Raw genomic sequence first — 20110 nt, 5'->3', positions numbered from 1 at the left:
GGCGGCCGAGGGGCGGGCTGAGCGATTCCGGGAATATTGCGGCTACTAGGCTGGAGGTTTTACGATCGATAGCGCTCGAAACCTGCTGGTGACTTTTCTTGTCAGCGTTGGAGCATGCTGTCGAAGTGTGTTTAGCTTATGGCTTAGTTAATCTCGCCGTTATCGTGCTCCGAGTGGCCGTTGGCTAGTGTGGCAGGGAACAACAGCCCGTGCCTAATTTGCCCAATTCGACCTTGATCAGCTCAGATGGCCTCAGCATTTGTCTTGGGTGATAGACACGACAATTATCTCCGTTGACTCGGCCCAGCGACGAATTCTCCTTTTCCTTCTTTTTCATCTTCTTTCTTTGGTTTTGCGTCGCTAGATGATAATGGTGCGCGCTGGTTATTAATATTTCTGCCGTTAATGAGTTTCTGGCAACTAGCGGCCCCCTTCCTCGGGAGTCTGTGCGTGTGGCGGGTGACAGGAAGCGGAGCGTTCCCCAGCCGCCGACACGGGAAGCTGCACGCTCGTTAACCCCCACACAAACCAGCCGGGCTGACGGCACAGAACTGAGCTGCTGTGTGTCGGTATTGACGGGGGGAGGGGTGGGGCGACTCCGGCCGGATAAAACCGGTGCTGTGGAGCCGGTGTTCCTCAGCGCCCGGCGCTCGGTGTCGGCCGGACCACAGACTTCTGTCACCGTCCCAATCACCCGGTAATTATGATAGAGGGCCGCGTGACGGCCGCCGTGATTGTATTTGTCAACGTCTGACATGGTACTCGCCGGGCGCCTTTGACGGCGGGGTCTGCGGCGGGGGGCGGGGCGGGGCGATCAGGTGACGGCCTCGGGCTCACATGGACCGCTCTGCTCCCGCTCTGTCCGAGGAAGCTGTGTCAGGTGACGGCCACGCCTCCCCGGGCTCACAATGACTGGCCTTGTGAGACCGGGGGAGTATTTCCTGCTCTCCGCTTGGTGCCTGAAGCTGTGTCACTGAGTCAGGTGACCCCCCCCCCCAGCCCCAGGCTCACACGGACCGGCCTGCCCTCACCCTGGGGAAGCTGTGTCGCTGAGTCGCAACGTCAGGTGACGCCCCCCCCCCCCCCCCCGCCTCCCCGGTCTCACACGGACCGGCCCGCTCTCATCCTGGGGAAGCTGCGCCGTAAATCGGCCAGCCAGTGCCGGCTGCTCGAGTTGGGATTGATTGGCCCGGCCGGCCCGGCCGGTGGCGGCTGGCAGCCGCGCCGCCGTGTCATCGGTTATGCAAACAGCCCGCGCCGCTCTGTAACTCATTTACTGGCCATTTCGGCGCTGTCCAACTCATCCCAAGAGTGTTTGCATTTGAAAGCGCGCGAAGCGATAGTTACTGCCTTGCAATGTATCTCCTGCTAAAGCTGTTCATAGGTCCACATTTGTGATTGCTATAAGCTTCGCTCTGTGGCAATATTGTTACTTTGAGGTGGCTTTGGCTTTGGGGATCATTCAGTTGCAATTCCGGACAGAGCCGGAGGAGATTATCAGTGCCTCTGCGAAGTTTGTTGTCCTCACGGGCCCACTTCACTGAGCTGCCTGCGGCTGGAGCGGTGTCGCTGGCTCCACGGTTCGAAGTGTCCTCTCGGCTGCGTCCCGCCACAGCCGGCGCACACTGGGCCGATCGCCAGGTCTAGCACGACATGGGTAAAAAAATCGAACTTTGTGGATGTGCAATGAAACCTATACCAATTTGTTCAAAAATGATCATACTACATTGCTGTGGTCTTTGTTTTCCAACACAATTGCTATTTCATGGCGAAAACTCAGCTTAAACACGAACTTCGGAATCGTTTGGACCGAACTCTTCCCCCGCACTCTTCGACAACGTATCTTTGATCCACGAAAACAATCACAATTTGAGGCGGAATTCCACATTTATATACATCAAACGATAGCTCCGGGTCTGCAGAACACACATAACCACATGAAAATGGCAAACTCTTACTTGGTTATGATGTATTGGCACCGCAAAGATTTAAAGACAAAAATATAATTTCACATAATTGATGTCACACACAAATAGACTTTTAAAAAAAAGTACCGCAGAGTACCGCTTCGAAAATCTCGCTACATGTCAATGATTCATTGCACTACAAGATCCAACAGTCATTTTTTGCGACTTTTTGCGACTTTGGATGTAGCAGCCAAACATCAACCCGCGCCGGACCGGTGCTCGGCGTCAAACGCGCCGGGCCGGGAGGTGTTGATTGAACACTCCCCTTCTAACTCGGCTCTTGGGCCACATAGCGATACGTAGTAAGTGGCATTCGAAAGAGCGCCCGAAATTCCAGATGAAGTATTTAGTCATTTCTAGGTCAGGTCAAAGGTCACGTCACCAGAGGTCATCAAAGGTAAAATGTTGCATATATCAACATTTCTCGAAAACCGGCCCTTACCTCGGGGACCAATAGAGCTACATCGTTGCGGAAAAGTGCATTCAATTGCTCTTTTAGCGGTCTTTCTGAAATAAGCCCTCAGATTTGGCTTAACCCTCGCCCCTAGTGGTGTTTTTCCAGCCGCGAACGTATAGAAGGGGTCCGTTGGACCCCCCCCCCCCGCCGCTTCGCCCCTGATCGAGCTAGAGCTTCGCGGAAAAGACGAGCGTGTTGCCCGTGACAAGAGGAAGCTGATGATACCCAATTGTAAGGTCCTAGGTCATCGGTTGACCTTCCAGGTCAGGTCAATGACCCAAAAGTCGGGAAAATCGGGACCTGTTAGAACGTCGTAAAGTGTGGCTGTTATGGGTTTTTTGGGTGCTGATCACGAATATAATGTTGTTTACGATCATAGATGATGTCTTCATACATTTAGGCCAGGTCGGGTCAGGTCAGGTCAGGTCAACCAGTAAGGGTTTTGCCGGGTATTTGCAGTAGGTGGCAACCGCCTCTGACAGCTTTGTAACATGTTACGAAGGCACCAAAGCTGCATAGTAAATGTTCAAATGGTTGCTAGATTCGAATTCAGCTCCAAAAACTAGCCTAGAAACATGTAAAACTCGAAAAAGTGAACCAAGGTCATCAAAGGTCAATGACCTTACCTGACCTTCTGGTGACCTTGACACCCACCCTAATGCATGGGAGCAACATAATATCCCATGTTTGAACGCTTTAAACCAAGAAAAGACTGCAAACCCGCGGCTAATGCGAGCCGACATACGCTGAATCGCGATTCCGGCTAAACATGGTCTCGAAAGAAGGTCACAGGTCAAAGATTATTAAGGTCAGGGTCATGAAATTTTTAGGTTAGCTGTAAAAGTAGTTATCGCGAAGGTACTGAAAGTTTCGTTGCGATCGGCCGCTTTTTACGTGAATTACTCGCGAAAAACCAAGGGTTCCGTTCGAAGATTCAGGCCCTGTCGCGCTAGAATGGCATATCGGCCCACTGTGCGGCGGCCCGCGGTTGGAAGTGGCCTCTCGGCAGCATCCCGGGACAGCCGGCGGGTCGCGGTTTGAAGTGGGTCCTCGGCAGGGTCCCGAGACTGCCGGCGGGTCGCGCCGCCTCCTCCGCAGGTCTCTGGTTGTAGTATCGATCCCGGCACCGCCGCCGCCGCTGCCGGCCTTCGAGTGGAGGTCGGGCCGATCGCGGACACGACCCCGGCTCATCATCAGTGGGGCAGAGTGGGACGATGAGAGAGGGCCGGGACAGCGTGGGACACTAACCCGTCTCATCAACAGCGGGACGGTGGGACAGAGTGGGATGATTGGACAGAGTGGAACGGTGGGAGAGGGATGGGACAGTGGGATGGTGGGATAGGGCCGGGACAGAGCGGGACAGGACCCTGACTCATCAACAGCGGGACGGTGGACATAGTGGGACGGTGGGAGAGGGCAGGGACAGAGTGGGGCGGTGGGAGAGGGCTGGGACAGAGTGGGACGGTGGGATAAGACTGGGGTAGAGAGGGACAGGGCGATACGATCGGGAGAGGGTAGCCGTCAGAGCGGGTATGAGTTGCCGCACCAAACCGATATTGATACGAAGGAGCTTGTATAGAATGGAGCGGTGTGAGAGGAGACGGGCCTGCCTGTTTGGGTCAGTGGGGATCACTATGGACTCAGCCAGTTAGCCGAGTGTCGGCTCCGGCCGGCTCAGTGGGAGGCGCCGTCACCGCTGCGAGTCAGCTGAGAGCCACCCCTTTAATGTGGGTCCGCGAGCCCCGCTGCCCGCCCCGTTCCGGCGGCCGCCGCGCTGATGGACCGTGCTAGTTGTTGGCAACTTTGGGCACCGCCGCTGACAAAGTGGCCGGTTGTTCACGGCGCTGGCTAACTTATCACTGACCCGACAGTCCGCCAGACAACAGGCGAGATGGCTGCAGTGTTCCGGACAGTCTCCCGGCCAGTGGTGCAAGCCACTCGTCTGGTTTATTGGTCTGCTCTTACCAAGTGTCGTGTTGTACAATTTTATTTAAAACTTATGATTATGCTTGAAGTACGGAAGCGATGAATACAATCACATAACATTGCCTCTACTGCCAAATTCTTCACCATTCTGCTATATATGGTAATTCACATAGCGTGAATTTAAGCTCGCTAAGATCTTAGGAAATGGCTGTCATTCGGTATAATTAAGTGCAATGTTTTGGCAGCAAAACATGAGCTCAATTTTTGGTTTAGCCATCATAACCTTTAGCTCAACTTAATTTTCGACCAGTTATTTTTATTTTTTTATTTTTGCTGTTTTCACATTTTTATGCTAGAAACATTCTGGCCTACCATCAGCGAGAAACATTTTTTCCTCTCAGCAGAGGCAGCAGAGGCGCTCAAACTTTATTGTGAATAATCGTTCCCCGGATAAGGAAATGGCCCAGTCCTGCAGAGATATGAGCCATCCATTTTTGGCGCTGGTTTCTCCGTGCATCGGCGGGCAGCGTACATTATTTATACGACCTTCAGCGGTATCGATGGGGAGCGCTGAGAGGGGCGGAAAGAATCGGCCGACGGTTTGAGACAACATTCTGCCAGCTATTCTGTGAGCGAAGCAGGCTCGGCTGTCTGTTCCCGGAGCATGTTTGGTGTGTATCGAATTTTCTTGTCGCCGTTCTTTGCGTGGTTCGGCTCAGGGCAGCTCTCCGCCCGCTGAGCTCTCGTCTGACCGTCCGGCCGTCCTATGTCCGGCCGGCAGTCTGCCGTCGAGCGGACCGCTCACTGCAGTGGTAGGCTGTGCCGCGGCACAGTGGTGTTCGGCGGCGCAGCCTACCCACCCGGACGGCGCAGCCCAGCCGTCCGCCTGTCCGCTACTGCGTCCAACCGGCCGCGGCTCGCTCTCGTCTCGAGCCGTCCTCCGAATAACAGCAGTGGCAGAGGGGCTCCACTGGAGTGGAGACGTAAGAGAGGCGGCACATGTATCAGCAGGGCGTCTGAGCCGCGAGCGGCCTCGTCTGCCGGCCGGCTTTATGGGTTGTTTCTCGGAGCGGGCCATTCAGTGGTCGTCAGTGGGTCCCCACTCAGCCCGGCAACAACCCAGAGGATGGCCAGCCGCCGAAACTGCGGGCCGGGAATAGACGGCCGTTCCTCAGATAGGATAACAGATGGGTAAAGCCGGGTCGCTTGATGGGGAGGAAAGCTACATCAACGGCCAACATGAACACGCCAGTGAAAGTTAACCTAAGATTCAAATAAAACCTTCAGTCATTTACCTATTAGCTGTCCTATCTATAGTGGTCGGCATAATGTTGTGTTAGGAAAAAGTGAGTTTTCCTTCCTGCCTTTGTCGGAATTGTTTTCTCAGTGGTTCAATACCTAACCATGAACCTCCCTCTGGTGCCGCGAGTCGAATGCATTGTCAGCTGGCTCTTCAGTTGGTCTGCCGATCAGTTAGGTAATTTACATGCGCGAGTCCAATTTACAAGCATGCATCCGGCGGATTTGTGTTCAATTTATTATTGAGGTGCCTGTGCAGTGTGCAGTGTTGTTGGGACTGAGCCTCGCGAGCTGAAATCCCTCTTGATCTCGTCGCTGTCATTTGTAGATTACTCGTAGAGCATGCCCTTAAGGTTACGTGGCGAGATTATAATCAGTTACCGCAAGCGTTGCTGCTCTACATATTCCACCCATCACCCATTCAAGCTTTTATATCCGGGGATGAATAGCAGAGGCTGAAGTACATGTTTGCTGCCGGGGAATGCTGAATGCCTTGCCGGCGGTGATCTGATTCGATACATCCGCGATGCGTCCCGGGGGTGCAGTTCGATGTCGCCTGGCTCGCCGAGGCCGCGCTGCGCCGTTCCGCCGGCAGCGGAGCGGGTGTGTATCCTCCCACAACTCCCGGTCAGAAGACTGAGTCTGTGGTACGTCGGCAGCCGGCGGTGGTGTGTCGCCCGGTATAACTGCCTCACAATGCCGCTCACCCGGTGGCCGGTCTGTCACCACTGCTCGAACTGGTAGTGTTTGTTCGGGAGCTGCAGTTAGCAGCGGGAACTACCCGGCTGCTAGCAGACCCAGTGGCCGGCCTGCAGCGACCAACAATACAGCCAGTCAGTGTGACTCTCTCTGTGTAAAGGCGTGCCTTTGAAGCTCGTATTTCGGCCTTCCTGGTCAACAAAGGGTCACTGGTTCATTGTTAGTGCGAGCTAACTGGCGTCGCTTTGTGGTCGGGCTGCATGGAATAAAGTGTGATAGCTGTACCGACAGTGCTGCTTCTGGCAACCCTGGTCGCGGTCAGCCCGAGTCAGGCCGACCCCGGTCTCCAGACAGAGACTGAGTGGGGCCGTGTGTGCCCCCCTCGGGCCGAGAGGGGCGGTGACCTACTCCCTGTCGGGTGCTACCCTCCGGCCGAGAGGGGTTCGTCCGTGTCCTACTCCCTGTCGGGTGTTATCCTCCGGCCGAGAGGGGTCCCTGTCTCGCCTTCTGGTGGGTGTTGCCCGGCGGCCCTGTGCGGATATATGCCTCAACCCTGGTCGGTTGCGCCCTTCCGGTACCCTTACATTAAAGGAAGACTGCCACCTTCAAAAAGTTTTCTCAGATCGGCCTATGATTTATTCCCTGGACAAAACAAAATTTTAGAATTCACCTGACAAAGTATCATCACGTGAATCGCGAAAAAAATTGTCGGTTATCATACAATTATCAATCGATTAATGTCTAGCGACAATGTTTACACATCACTAGACTTCAAGGTCATAAGATTATTACATTTCATTTGAAAAAGTAAGGTATTTTATGATTTACTTTTAAGTTTAAGATTATTTTGCATTTAAGTTCGTAAAACATTTAAAAATCATGGCTCATTTGGAATGGGTCTGGCCCATGTTAAACCCCATTTCCCACACTTTTTTGGAAAAAATGAACTACTGAATATATAAGTTTAACTTTTATTTTGACACTCCAAAATTCTTCTCTGATCTCGAAACAATCAAAGTTTTGACATATATTTACCAAAAGATAAGAAAATTCATGTTTCAAAGTTATCGATAAACAGTAGAGATGTCGGTTTTCTAGGACTAAAAAAATGGCATCAAACTGAACTTTGGTCTCCGATTTCTCGCAAACGGGTTCGAATTTCGGAAAACCGACTTCAGTCTGGGACATAGGTGGCTCAGCTCTAGTGAAAACCGTTTTGTGGAAAAAAGGTGGCAGTCTACCTTTAATGGGCATTTCATTCATTTATGTTTTTTGCGGCAGTAATGCTATCTAATCTTGCAGGTGGCTTATTGCTGCATTATTATCGAATATCACAATTACATATATACCCTATCCGCCGTATTCAGCGATTCACATATCGATTGTGAGGCTCATAGCGGGAACTGCTCCCGATGTGGACCAGAAGTACGCAGTACGCACCTTGGCTCGGTATTTTCCGAGCGTTCTACCCACACGACTACCGGCCACTATTTCAGTCCCGCGGATAACATTTCTATGGAGACACTGTAATTCACTGTCGCGCTACCGCCGTTCTGTGAAAGCTAATTACTGCCTGGAAACAAACTGGTTATGAATTAATGCCTGTTGAGTTTCTAATAAGCAGAACGTTTGGATATCAGTGTTGTCTTTGTAACGATGGGGAACGCCGTGGGGGCCCCCGAGGGAGCCCTTGACGTTATTTGTAGTGACCAGGCGTCTGTCCAAGGGGACTGAACGCCTATATTTGAAGGTGTCGTGAGTGCATCGTGTCCAAGGTAATTTAGCTTCCTTTACCCAATGTGTAACTCCATGCGACATTGTGCAGTGTATCCTTATTTGTCGTGATCAGTCGGCGAGGTGTTGATACGCCGGAGACGGTCCGTGAGACACCTATGTCAGTCGATTCTGATGAAGTGAACATAAATTCATGGACATAACCCTTAGCAATGCTTCTGTTTGGCCCCGTTCGGCTGTATGAGGGGAGGTGGATAAAATATATAGAAGAATAAAACGTTGCAGCGCTATTTTTGGTCCCGCAGAGGCGCCGCAGGAAATATGGCCGTTGCGCCGCGCCGCCCCACCAGTCTAACTCGTCCCCAGCCGTCTGAGTCGGCCGGCGGTCGTCCCCAGCCGCTGTGCCGAACTTTTCCCGGCGACTGCCGGCGGTGACGGCCTAAATCAGCTTCCAGTGTGCCTCCGCCGGTGCCTAATGGCGAACCCCGCACCCAATTAAATGTCGTTAATGGACGCCAATTAAAGTCCGGCACCGAAAGCTGTCACCATGCCAATTGCAATGACCGGGTGACTATTGAAATGCTGATGCCACCGATGCCAATCGGCTCGGAGTAATTTCGTTTCAGCGCCGAATTAGCGCTACATTTACCTGATTGGCTGCTGCAAGCAGGACCAGCAGTCCGCACCTGGACGTGGCTGCGAACTCTGCAGTCCCGTGTCGGCGACGTGCCCCGTTCCGCTGCCTCAAACCCGGCCGTCAAATGTCGCCAATGAGCGGGCTGGCCGGTCCGCGCGGGGCGGAGTTCCGGGGTCGCGGCGGAGGGGCGAGCCGAGCCGCTCGATGTCCGGTCGGCACCGCCGGACCGACCAGCTGGTGTCGCCATCAGGCCGGATTGAACAGCCGACAACTGCACCAAACAGCGTGCCAGCGGAGCGCCCGTCAAGACCCAACGCCGCGCACTGAAGGCGGCCGGCATTACCGTGACGTGCGCTCCGGCCCCGAATCCATCTCGTGGGCAACTGTCCCGACTGCAATGGAAGAGTACTATGATGCAAAGGATAATAGTCTACTGCGCAGAACCTGCTAGAGTGCTGCCAAAATATTTACTGGGAGTGGGGTAAAATGGGAAGTAGAACATTCAAACGAATTAGAATTGCTGTCATTCATAGGAACCGGGCCGTTTCACCGAAATCGCCCGGGCGCGTTCGACGCTAATTTGGTGTGGAACTTATGCTAAGTCCTCGCTGTTCGTTCAGCCCGTGTTCGCCATTATCGTTCAGGTTCACTGGCCGGCTCCACTGGCCCAGGGACTGTCATTGCAGTGTGTTTGGCGCTCATTAGATGTGACTATACTAAGCCCCCGCTCGGTTAGCTCGGTCCGTGTTCGCCAGTTTCGCTCGGGTCCGCTGGCGGCCGGACTGCCGTTATGGCGCGCTGGTCCGTGCGGCAGTGTCCTCGTCAGCTCGTGTAACTGGCGGAGCGGCGACACCGGAGACCTGTCGGCGTGCGGGGGATCTGCCGGGGCCGATTGGCGGCCGCGATGGCCGCGGTTACCGCTGAGCCGGCCGGCAAACGGCCGCTTGGAGCCGCGCTGAGCTGCCGGCGGATCGGCCGCGTCGCGTCCCTGTGGATCTGCCGCTGGTGGGTCTGTTACGGCGGGTCACTGGACAATTCAGTGCGACAACCAGAGCAGCACAGGGGGCCGGGCCGAGGGGTGGTGCCGTCCTGTGCTCAGCAGCGCGGCACTGAATGGCGGCACTTCTGGCAGCGTGAGAGTCTTCGATGCATTATTGCGCTTCAAGACACCATCGCTTGAAGGAAATTCTTGGCGATGCCGATATGCAGGCCTTGGAGTGAACCAGCTCCATCTATTCCTCGTCCGGTGACCGATGCTGCTCCCGTGATCACTGCCTGGTGTCTGAACTGGGTCGGGTTGGCGGTGTAAGGTCTCCATGTGTATGAACTGAGCTCGGTTTGTTTTGACTGGCGCGTCGTCTGTTGTACCCGTTAGGACATTTGTGCTGGAGGCTGCACCCGACCTGAATTTCTCTGTGGCCGCGGGCTATTTCTGAATCTCTGTGGAATTCCGCCGCCGCATGCTGGTCAGACCGGAAGGAACATATTACGGCGCCATTACAGAGACTCACAAACTTGAAGTGTCGCGGCCCAGTCCACGAGAGTGATGTGTGCCGACATACTTCACGACCCCGTCACCTTTTGGTGAAGTCGAAGCATCTCGATTAGTTTCTCCGAAACTTGCCGAGTGCGTGCTCGTTTTTGGGCTGGTGGCTGAGGCCGATCTGGTCTGGACGGTCTGGTGTGGGATAGGCGGTCTGGTCTGGCCTAATCTATGCAGTCTGGTCTGGTCTGGTGCGGTCTGGACGGTCTCGCTCCTTCCGTCTCCGCTGGCCGCTGAGCTGGCCGGCGCTGTGTCAGCTGTGTGTATGTGAGGCCGCTCGGAGGCAGCGACAGGGGGTCGGCGGTGTTGAATGGGGTCAGCGGCGCACAGTGTCAGCCCGGCCCGCCCCCTGAGCCCCCGAGCAGAGGCGGCTGGCGGCCGGCCAGCGGGCAGCGACTGGACACCCCGCGGCGGCCGCTCCACCGGCACACCGCGGCCTCCTGCCGGCGTCCAGCGTCAGCGCCAGCTGGTACCCAGTGACGGCCAGCGTTTCTCTTTACATAGTGTGCGGCTGCTCGGCAGTGGCACTTCTGAAATCCCTGCTCGTCCTATGAATTTTTGTCAGACGCAAGCGTTGGCCGCTGGGGACCGAATCTGCCGACCTGGCCCTGTTGCTGACCGCTGACTTCCTCCTCTCTCTCCCTCTCTCTCTCTCTCTCTCTCTCTCTCTCTCTCTCTCTCTCTCTCTCTCTCTCTCTCTCTCTCTCTCTCTCTCTCTCTCTCTCTCTCTCTCACACACTCTCTTACTCACTCTCTCTCTCTCTCTCTCTCTCTCTCTCTCTCTCTCACACTCTCTTACTCACTCACTCACTCTCTCTCTCTCTCACTCTCTCAGTCTCTCTCACTCACTCACTCACTCATTCACTCACTCACTCACTCTCTTTCTCTCTTTCTCTTTCCCTCTCTCTCTCTCTCTCTCTCTCTCTCTCGCCTCTCGCTCTCTCTCTCTCTCTCTGTCTCTCTCTCTCTCTCTCTCTTTCTCTCTCTCTCTCTCTCTCTCTCTCTCTCTCTCTCTCTCTCTCTCTCTCTCTCTCTCTCTCTCTCTCTCTCTCTCTCTCTCTCTCTCTCTCTCTCGCTGCTGATGGCCCTCAATGCGTATATCTGTGTTTCCGGCGGCATCACTGGCAGAATGGAAGCGCTCTCCGGGAGACACAGAGAGCGCTGTTTCGCAGTTCCGATGCACCGACACGCACCGGCGTTCCTGGAGAGCCCTCCTCCGCTGTAGTACCGTCCGACTGACGTATGCGCCGCTCAGGCAGGGATGAATCCCAAATGGTGGTCGGGAGGGAGCATTAAACAGCTGTGGGGCGATGATGTCAATGTGTGGTTCTCCGGCTTGACTGAGCACTGGCACATACACAGCGGCAGTACCGCATCTCATACATAAGCCGGTCTCGACAGCGGCGATATCCGATTGGACGTTCAATAATAACCTATTCCGCTCTATGATGAGCCGGATGGATCTCTGTGGGTATTGTGATATTATCAAGTAACTGTAGTGGTGACGGCGTCTGAGCGTAGGTTTTCGGTAACTTTAGCTTTCATTTTGTCACTTGTTTCACGGAGACATGCACAAAGCTCTGCCAAGGGGTTCGAAAGGACATCTCAGCTGATTTTTCATAAGTGCAATAACGATCATTGGATTAATATTCGAGAGCCTTTGATGTGCTACCAGCGTAATATCGTGTGTGTGCATTATCAGTTCATGATTTCCTCTATCCCTCTCTCCTTCGTATTGACGTGAAATTCGGAAGGTGGCCGAGGCGCGTCTCTCCCCCGTGCCCCTCATCTCCTCTAGAGCTGAAATCAGGACGGGTCATCGTGGCTGCTCCTCTGTCCCTCTCGCTGCTCTGCAGCTGAAATCAGGGCGGTCACCGCGGCCGTCTCTCTCCCTCTGTCCCTCTCTGCCTCTCTAGTAGAGCTGGTGTCTCTTCTAGAGGTGGCAAAAGATGAAAATTTTGGGAACCAGACTCGAACCAGACCCGGCTGGACATTTCGGGAACCAGTCGGACCCGGCTTTAGTTGGAATCGGAACCAGTTGGACCCGGTTCCCCAAAAGTCAATTAATACAAACTACTTGTAGGTATCATTAGCTGCATCATGTAAAGCAGCCTATTTCCCACTGGGAATACTCATGAGCTACTGTGTGCCAAGAAACATTCACTTCATTCACTTCATATTTTGCAATAATGTGTAGTGTGCAAGATGTACAGTTTATGGTAGGACCCGGTTGGACCCGTCAGAAAATTTTCAGGAACCGGTCTGGACCCATATGGGTCCAGACTGGTTCTTTGGACCGGGTCCTCGGGTCCACATTTTGCCACCTCTAGTCTCTTCTGTCGAGCGCCCGATCAATGCCGAACGCTCTGGTGCGAGCCGAGACGGCCGTGTCAGCGCCCGCTTTGTCAGCGACTCGGCACGGTAGGAGCTGAGGTCGGGGCGGTAGGAACTAGGAGCCGGAGCCGAGGTCAGGTCGGAGTCGGAGCCGGGATCGGGTCGGTCGGAGTCGGAGTCGAGATCAGGTCGGAGCCGGGATCGGGTCGGTAGGAGCCGAGGTTGTGTCGGACGGTGCCGGGATCGGGTCGGAATCGGAGCCTCGGGTGGAGCCTTTAGCCGAGGTCGGGCCGCCGGTCTCCGCGGGTGTCAGCCGCCCCGGGGACATGGGTCCGGTGACTGACCAGTGCCGACTGATTGTAGGGGGACGGCTGCCGGGCGGATCGCTGGCTCCGTGTCAGGTGGCGACCACGACAGCTCAGTTGGATCACGAGACACAACGTGCTAGAATTGATGGTGGTCGTCGCATTTTTAGCTCCCAATGAACGAGCCAGCCTTCCTCGTTCGATGGCTGTTTAAAATGTGCTGCCTTCTCACAAAACTTGTGATTACACCGAGTCTCTGAACTACTTTATCATTTGCGGCTTCTAGATTAAAGTCTTACTCTAAACAGAAAAAAATGTGGGAAAATTGGAATCATTGTAGATAAACTGAGCTAGGATGGACCTTGGTCACCTTGCTGGCTGAAAATCTGCCTATATGATATTTGTCAGGTGTTAACGAGGATTAGAACGCCCGCCGGTCGCTGGTAACCAGGTGGTTCAGGAGTCGACAATTAGCCGGATGTACTCGGTGTGGGCCCCAGGCCATGTCTCTACCGACCGTCAGCTCTGCACCGGTGGCAGAGACTAATCACTCGCGGGACTGCACCCAATTCAGTTCACTGCCAGAATTAATATCGTTGTTACTGGTTCGGATCGTATTCTGAATAAAGGGACTTACCTGGCCTGAATACGGATTGGCTGGTTTGCAATTGGCTTTGTTGTTTGTTTGAATTATCTGAGCTGTAACTGAATCGGTTGGGTGTGAATCAGATGGGTATTACCGGGCTGGGTTCAGTGTCCGCCTCATTTGTGGCTGTCGCTGTACGGGCTCATTGTCTGAATGGGCTGGGTTGTAGCTGACGCGGCTCGGTGGCTGAGTTATCTGCGGCTATAACTGGCCGTGTCCGGTGGCGGGTCGAGTCAGCGGCGCTATAGCCGGCCCAGAGGCACATCTGTCTCTGCTGGCGGCCTGCGGTACTCGGCTCAGAAATGGTCCGCTGCCGGCCCGGGCTTCAGTCGCCCTTCAGTTCCAACACGTACTGAGTGCTTCCCCCGACCTGCTCGATACTAAATTTTAAACGCTTCTTATGCGTGCATTGCCTTTGGTCGATGTTCAGATTTATCATTTATTGCCTCTCATTTTTCATCTCTATGTCATTTAACTTCTTCCTCGCCTTGTGTCGACTTACTTTGATCTTATAAGCTCAGCGGGGCATCATCCTCTGTTGTTTTTCTCGGCGTTCTGCTATTTTCCTCACTTTCCGGCATCTTTAAGCGCAATCCCATTAGCGGCCAGGTGAAAGAGGTGCTCCGTTTTCCGTGTTGTGAGAGAGCTGGGGACTGGGGAGGGATGGTTGTTGGAACAGATGGCCGCTGCGGGTGCTGCTGCTCGGTGTTATCCGATTACCTCCGTCAGGGCGGCCGCCGAACGCGGCCGTGCCCCGGTCAGGGCGGACGGTACGGGCGCGGTACCGAGAGCAGGACTCGGTTCCGGGGTACAGATAGCACTGCCGCGTCAGTGCTGTGTAGGGGAGGCGGGAGGGAGTTTATCACTCGGACTGTCTGCAGAGCGGTATCACCAGGCGGGGACCAGCTGGTGCCGAGTGCTGTCCCTACACCTGACCCCAAGACCCGGGCCTGTGCTGACGGCGTGCTGCCTCTGTGTTCCAGGCAGCGTCGATTTGCCAGATAACCAGCCATTCGCCGTGGACGACCATGAGGGTCTCTCCGGCTACGACAAGAATCTCTACCTCTACAGCGTGAGTACGCAGTGATGCGTGTTCTGTGGGCACCGTGCTGTTTTCGTCTATGGCGGCCTTTGCTGTTTGTTCCCCACTGTCTGTCCCTGCTGGACGCTGGTGTTCTCTGCCGACTCTGCAGCGCAGCAGCGCGTAGTGCCCCCGCAGAGCGCCCGCGATTGTCTCGCGTGTCGGTGCCGATGTGATGGCCGCGGGTGCCGGCAGATACCGCTCGTCCGACACCCGTGACTCGCCCCCGCCTCCGCCCCCGCCCGGTGGACACCCGTGACCGCCCCCGCCTCCGCCTCCGCCCGGCGGACACCCGCTACCCTCCCCCGCCCCGCCCCCGCCCGACGGACACCCGTGACCGCCCCCAGTCCCACTCGCCCGACACCCGTGACCTGCCCCCAGTCCCACCCGCCTAACACCCGTGACCTGCCCCCGCCCGGCTGTTGCGTGTCAGCTGACCGGTGCCGCTCACTGAGCCAGCTGGATGGTCGGTCGGAGCCGGTGGAGCGGCCGTAACCGCCACCTGCGCCGACCGGGTTCACACGGGCTCACATTACTGCCACCTCCCCTCCCGAGATGTAGGCTCGAGGAAAAAGGCACAACCCTTCACTCTTCAACCACTTATTCATTTCAATTATATTGCGGAAGAAATGGAGCCACTTGAGTACTGTCGCTTACAGACACTTCAGAGCCTGGTGGTTAGCTGGAAAGTAGAGCTCCTGCCTGCTGTGGGAGCCGTTATCTCGTCTCCTGCCGGGTTACCCGGTGCCCGCTCCGCCTCCAGCCCTGCTGAGATGGACGGTGCCGTCTCCCTGTGCCGTCCCAGCTCCGGACTATCCCTGGCTCCGCTCCGGCTCCGCGCGGCGCCCCAGCTCTGTCCGGTCGGGCCGCGGATGTGCCGGCCGGCGCCTCCTCCGCCGCCTCCACGGCCGCCGCGCCGCCGGCTGGGTCGATCCGGTCGCCCCGTGGATGGCCGGCCGGCTATTCTGGGCCGCTTTTACCGCGTCCGCCGGCCGCCGCGCCGGGCCCACCGAGCGGTGCCGGAGCCGAGCCTCGTCGGACGCGGGCCAGAGCAGAGACCGGGTCGCCGCTGGGTCATCTTTGAGTCACCATGTGGAATCATTGCGTCACCGCTGGATTACAACAGGATCGAAATGGGGTCACCGCTAGGTCAGTGTTGGGCTGTCATTGGATCACCATTGTGTTGGCATACATTCGATGAGCCAGCTTTGGTCAACCCCACCATGCAGTCAGCGGGTGACTGCATTAGGCCGACATTAGACGGTGCCAGACCCACATTAGACGGTGCCAGTCGCCGGACCGGGCGGTGAGTCGATAACCCGTCGCCCCGCTCCCCGCGGCCCGCCCCGCCGGTGGTGTTACCCCGGGCACCCCCATAACGCTCTGTTTGCACCGACGTTACGTCACGACTACCGCGTGGGCTCGTCGGCCCGGCCACGTGGCGCGGCGCTCTTGGTCAAGGCCTAATTAAGCCAAGGGCGCCCTCCCCGCCGTTCGTCGGGGAGGGTCAGACAGGCCCGGTTGGCACCGCTCCCGGGATTACAGACCTGTAAAAACACTGCCGGCGGAGAGTGGCGGCCGACGGCGCCGCGCCGCGCGGAGCCAAACAGTGGCCGCTGGCACCCTCTGCAGGAGAGAGAGGACGGGCGGGCGGGTCAGTAATGAGGTCACCAGGTCCGGACACCAGTGGGCCAATGGGTCGGGTACGCGGCCCACGTGCCGGGAGCTGCGCACGTGCCGGCGCTGTCCATCCGTCAGGGCGGGCTGTGCTGAGCGCCCTAATAACCAGCTGCGCTTCCGGCCCGTATCGGCAGGCCGGATAACTAATTGGCGCCGCCGTGATGGTATTCTCGCTATCGGCGGCGGCAGAGGGTAGGAACTAGGAAGTGAGAGAGCGGCGGGCCGGCTGCCGCCTGGGGTCCGCGGAGACCGTCCGGCCTGCAGTGCCCTCACTGCCGGCTGGTCCGCACCGGACCGGAGGACGGCGGACGGCGGACGGCGGCGGACCCCGGTACCAGAGCGGACTCGTACCGACCCCAGTCCGAGCGGCCCCTGACCCCGGCCGACGGGGGGTCGGAGGGGTCAGCCGCTGCGCGCGGGGGAGCGGCTCAGTCTACTTACCAGGCGAGGGGTCAGTCCTCTCCTTTCACTGGGCGAGAGGTCGATCTGACCTGTGGTAGTCATACACTGCTCACTGCTCAGTGCTCACTGGACGGCTAGAGGTCGACTTTAACTGTCCCGTGTGTCCAGGTCTCTGGTTGATCCTGGAAGCACGAAAGGTCACCGATAGTCCAGTCCGGCTGCAGGTCGGCGCCGCGTGAATTTGTGATGAGCACCGCTCCAACTGCGGGTTCTATCCAGCGCGGCTGCAATCCCAGCAGATACGTGCTTAGTTGACGACCGTCCGGCGGCGGTCGGCCTAATGCCGGCTCACCCGGGCTCAGTGGTGCAATCATCCGGCCAGGCCCTGTGATGGACGCGTGGGCGGCGCTACCTCGAAACTGGCAGCAGTGAACTAACGAACCTACTTCGGATAAACTGCTGAAGTTTGAATGTATTAAGTGTACCAACATGCCTGGTGTGAAACCTGTGGCGGCGGTCAGGAGCAGATGGGTGTCGCCGATATCCAAGCGCGCAGTGACTAGATTGAATTGAAATATCATCATTTGAGAAGGCTGTGATTGAATGCAGGATCCGTGTCACATATTCGCTATGAGTGGCCATACTCTTTAGTCTATACTATATAGCGACAGGGTACTCCTGCATGAACATAGTCATTGTAGCTGATTTTCCTCAGCTGTGTATTGACAGATACAAATATTTCCCCGTAAGTGAATGAGATCGAACGGTCGGCCACTAGCGCAATCTCCTCGTACTACCCGTCTCTATGAACCTACTAAGATCAGCAGTCTGCTCAGTGCGGTCGGTCGCCGTTGTGCCGCACGTCCGACGCGTGCCGTTTGTCGCCGTACAGACGCGCTCGGAGGGCTGCAGTCGCAGGTCGATCTCCGGTCGCCACCGGTCTACGGGCGACTTGTTGCGTGTTTGCGCTCAATAGTGGTCGATCTCGCCGACCCGTGGCCCGCCGACCGCTGCCGGCGCGGGACCTTGACATTCCAGACGACCGGAGGGCCCACCTGAGCGAAACCAGGCCGGCGAACAGACGAGTGACGACTTAGTCACTGGTGGTCTCTGTACTGCAATGTTGAAGACATCATACCAAATGAGACATTTTCATCGAAATGATGAGAAGTTTCTTAAGACATTCCGCTTCGAAAGTTCAAAGATTTTTGTGGGACCCACGTGACGTCCAGTGATAATTTCACTCCTTTCACTCCTAATCTAGAATATTGAAGGAAAGTTTGTCTTAGCTCATACTAGCACAACAAACTGAGACTATTGTAGCATGAACAACTGACAACATTTCCTTACGAAATGCACCTACTGGTTACTCGTTTGGCATTTGGCGCCATCCCAAGTTCCATGAGCTGGGTGTTGGTAGCCTTTTATGCAATTACTCGTGCTCGGCAACTCATGTGATTTATTCCTCGCCAGAGATGGGAGGCTTTGGGTGGATTTTACGAATTTTACCATGAACTTGTTTTATGAATGGCTAATTAGAAACTGTAATTTAGTTTGGAGTTCCTGTGCCACTGACCACTGACTAGCGACCAGTGCCGCGGTCTCCGGTTTGACCGCCGCGCGATGCTGCTGCCCGGTGGACGGGACCTCTGACCGACCGAGGTCCTCTGGATGGGGACGAGCTACAGCTGAGCAGCGCTGAACACATACCGGGAGCATAAGCAGATTAATTTTAGGAGCTAGTCCCTTGAAAGTGGAGTTTGGTATAGTTACTGCCACCACAATGCACTCTGGTCACTGGATATGCGATGGTTTCGGTTTCGCACTGCCTCGGTCTAGTCACGGCCCGCCGGCGCCAATCGCTCAGAGCCGGGTCTGCCCGGCCTGAGACCCACTGTGCCCGGTCAAATCACAGCGAATTGGCCGGGAATAGCGGCCCGGCTTTGGCCGATTGCCTGTGCGGCCGCCGGCCGGCTGAATTGCACTCTAATCTGTCCCATCAGGGAGCAGCGGTCAGTGACGGCGGGCGCCGCCCGCACTGCATCCGGGGCACGGGGTGCCGGCCGGCCGGCCGTGCCGTCAATACTCCCGGCCGGTTCGGCCGACTCACGGCGCTGGGCACGGCGGTGTGACCTTTGATTGTCCCTGATCCGGCCGTGTGTTGGCGGTGTCGGCGCGGCCGGGGGCGGCGTCCGGCCGCTCTGAGCCGCCGGCCTGTTTCCGAGGCTGATCGGTATTCTGTCGGAACGCTGTCACCGCGCCGGTCAACCGTGCCGCGTCGGCAGGCGCAGGTCGGCAGCCCTTATTTACAGGCTATTCATCAGTCGGAGCCGGCGGCGGCCGTCTCGAACAAAGCCAGATCATTGGCGCGGACTGGGGAGGGAACGGGCTGCCGGGCGGCCGGGCGGCCGCAGCCGATATCCAGATACGATAAAACTCTCAATTAAAGGAATCTAAAGAAACTAACACTTAAAGCCATTAACTTTTTCTTTTCTCTCACTTTAATACATTCGATGTTTTGGCTATTCATTTTCGACACAGCTTTTTTACAGCATTTGCCAGGTTGGCTAGCAGCTAAGTTTGCAAGCAACGTACTTTAAAAGAGACTCTGCCTGTTTGAAGCCCCTTTGAAATGATGAAATGATTGGTCGTTTACTTTAGAAAAGGTTTTGACTTTGCTTATTATAACATGTTAGATCTCTTTTGATGTTGTGGATTTAATTCGGTTTTGATATTAAGCTCTTACATGAGCCATTTTGCAGTAGCGGCGTAACACCTTCAATTAAGGGGGAGGGGGCACTGCCGACTTTTGGTCCCATTCTTTCCATGCAACGCCCATAGGGCTAATGTTAAAATGCCAAAATCAAAGGGGGGTACGGTGCCCCGGTGCCCTCCCCGTTCCGCCGCCTATGCCATTTTGAGGCTCTCTTAGATGTTTCCAAAAACGTGTGACATTTTCATGACTGATGAGATGGGGCTTTATAACATTTCATCCCATTTCCCGTGTAGTATAGAGTGGGTGGCGCGTCTCGGTGGGTTTTTGCTGGCCGTGGCCAGAGGCGGCTTTTGTCGGACGCCGGCCCGGTTTCGGCTGAGCCCTGGAGGATTTGTAGCTCGCCGCCGGGAGAGGCCTTTTGTCGCGTGCTGGACGATCAATACGGGACCGGGGGCGGCGGTTTCCACTGGGAGGTCACGTCCCACAGGGGCCGGTTTCCACTGGGAAGTCGGTTCCTTAGTCGCTGGTTTCTGCAGGGGGGTCACATCCCATGCGCGGGGCCGGTTGTTACCGGGAGGTCGTGTACCGGGAGGTCGTGTAGGTCCGCCCCCTGACGATCGTCCACGGGCGCCGGTTTCCACCGGGATGTTACTGAGCATGTCGTTGCCATTGACGGAACCGTTC

The 20110-nt window shown here is 56.0% G+C and overlaps 1 protein-coding gene across 1 annotated transcript in view; it reads left to right on the top strand.

Annotated features, from left to right (window-relative positions):
- LOC122385700 (solute carrier family 12 member 4-like) overlaps positions 1-20110 on the top strand; it is an 89292-nt gene that overhangs the window by 11614 nt on the left and 57568 nt on the right. The window contains 1 exon segment of the mRNA XM_043374147.1: positions 14531-14619. Within this exon segment, the coding sequence (XP_043230082.1) occupies positions 14531-14619 (89 nt within the window).

Source organism: Amphibalanus amphitrite, unplaced genomic scaffold (genome assembly GCF_019059575.1).
Source record: "Amphibalanus amphitrite isolate SeventyFive unplaced genomic scaffold, NRLGWU_Aamphi_draft 000228F_arrow, whole genome shotgun sequence".
Classification (NCBI taxonomy): domain Eukaryota; kingdom Metazoa; phylum Arthropoda; class Thecostraca; order Balanomorpha; family Balanidae; genus Amphibalanus; species Amphibalanus amphitrite.
Note: the sequence above shows the minus strand (reverse complement) of the source record. Positions and strands in the feature narration are given on the sequence as shown.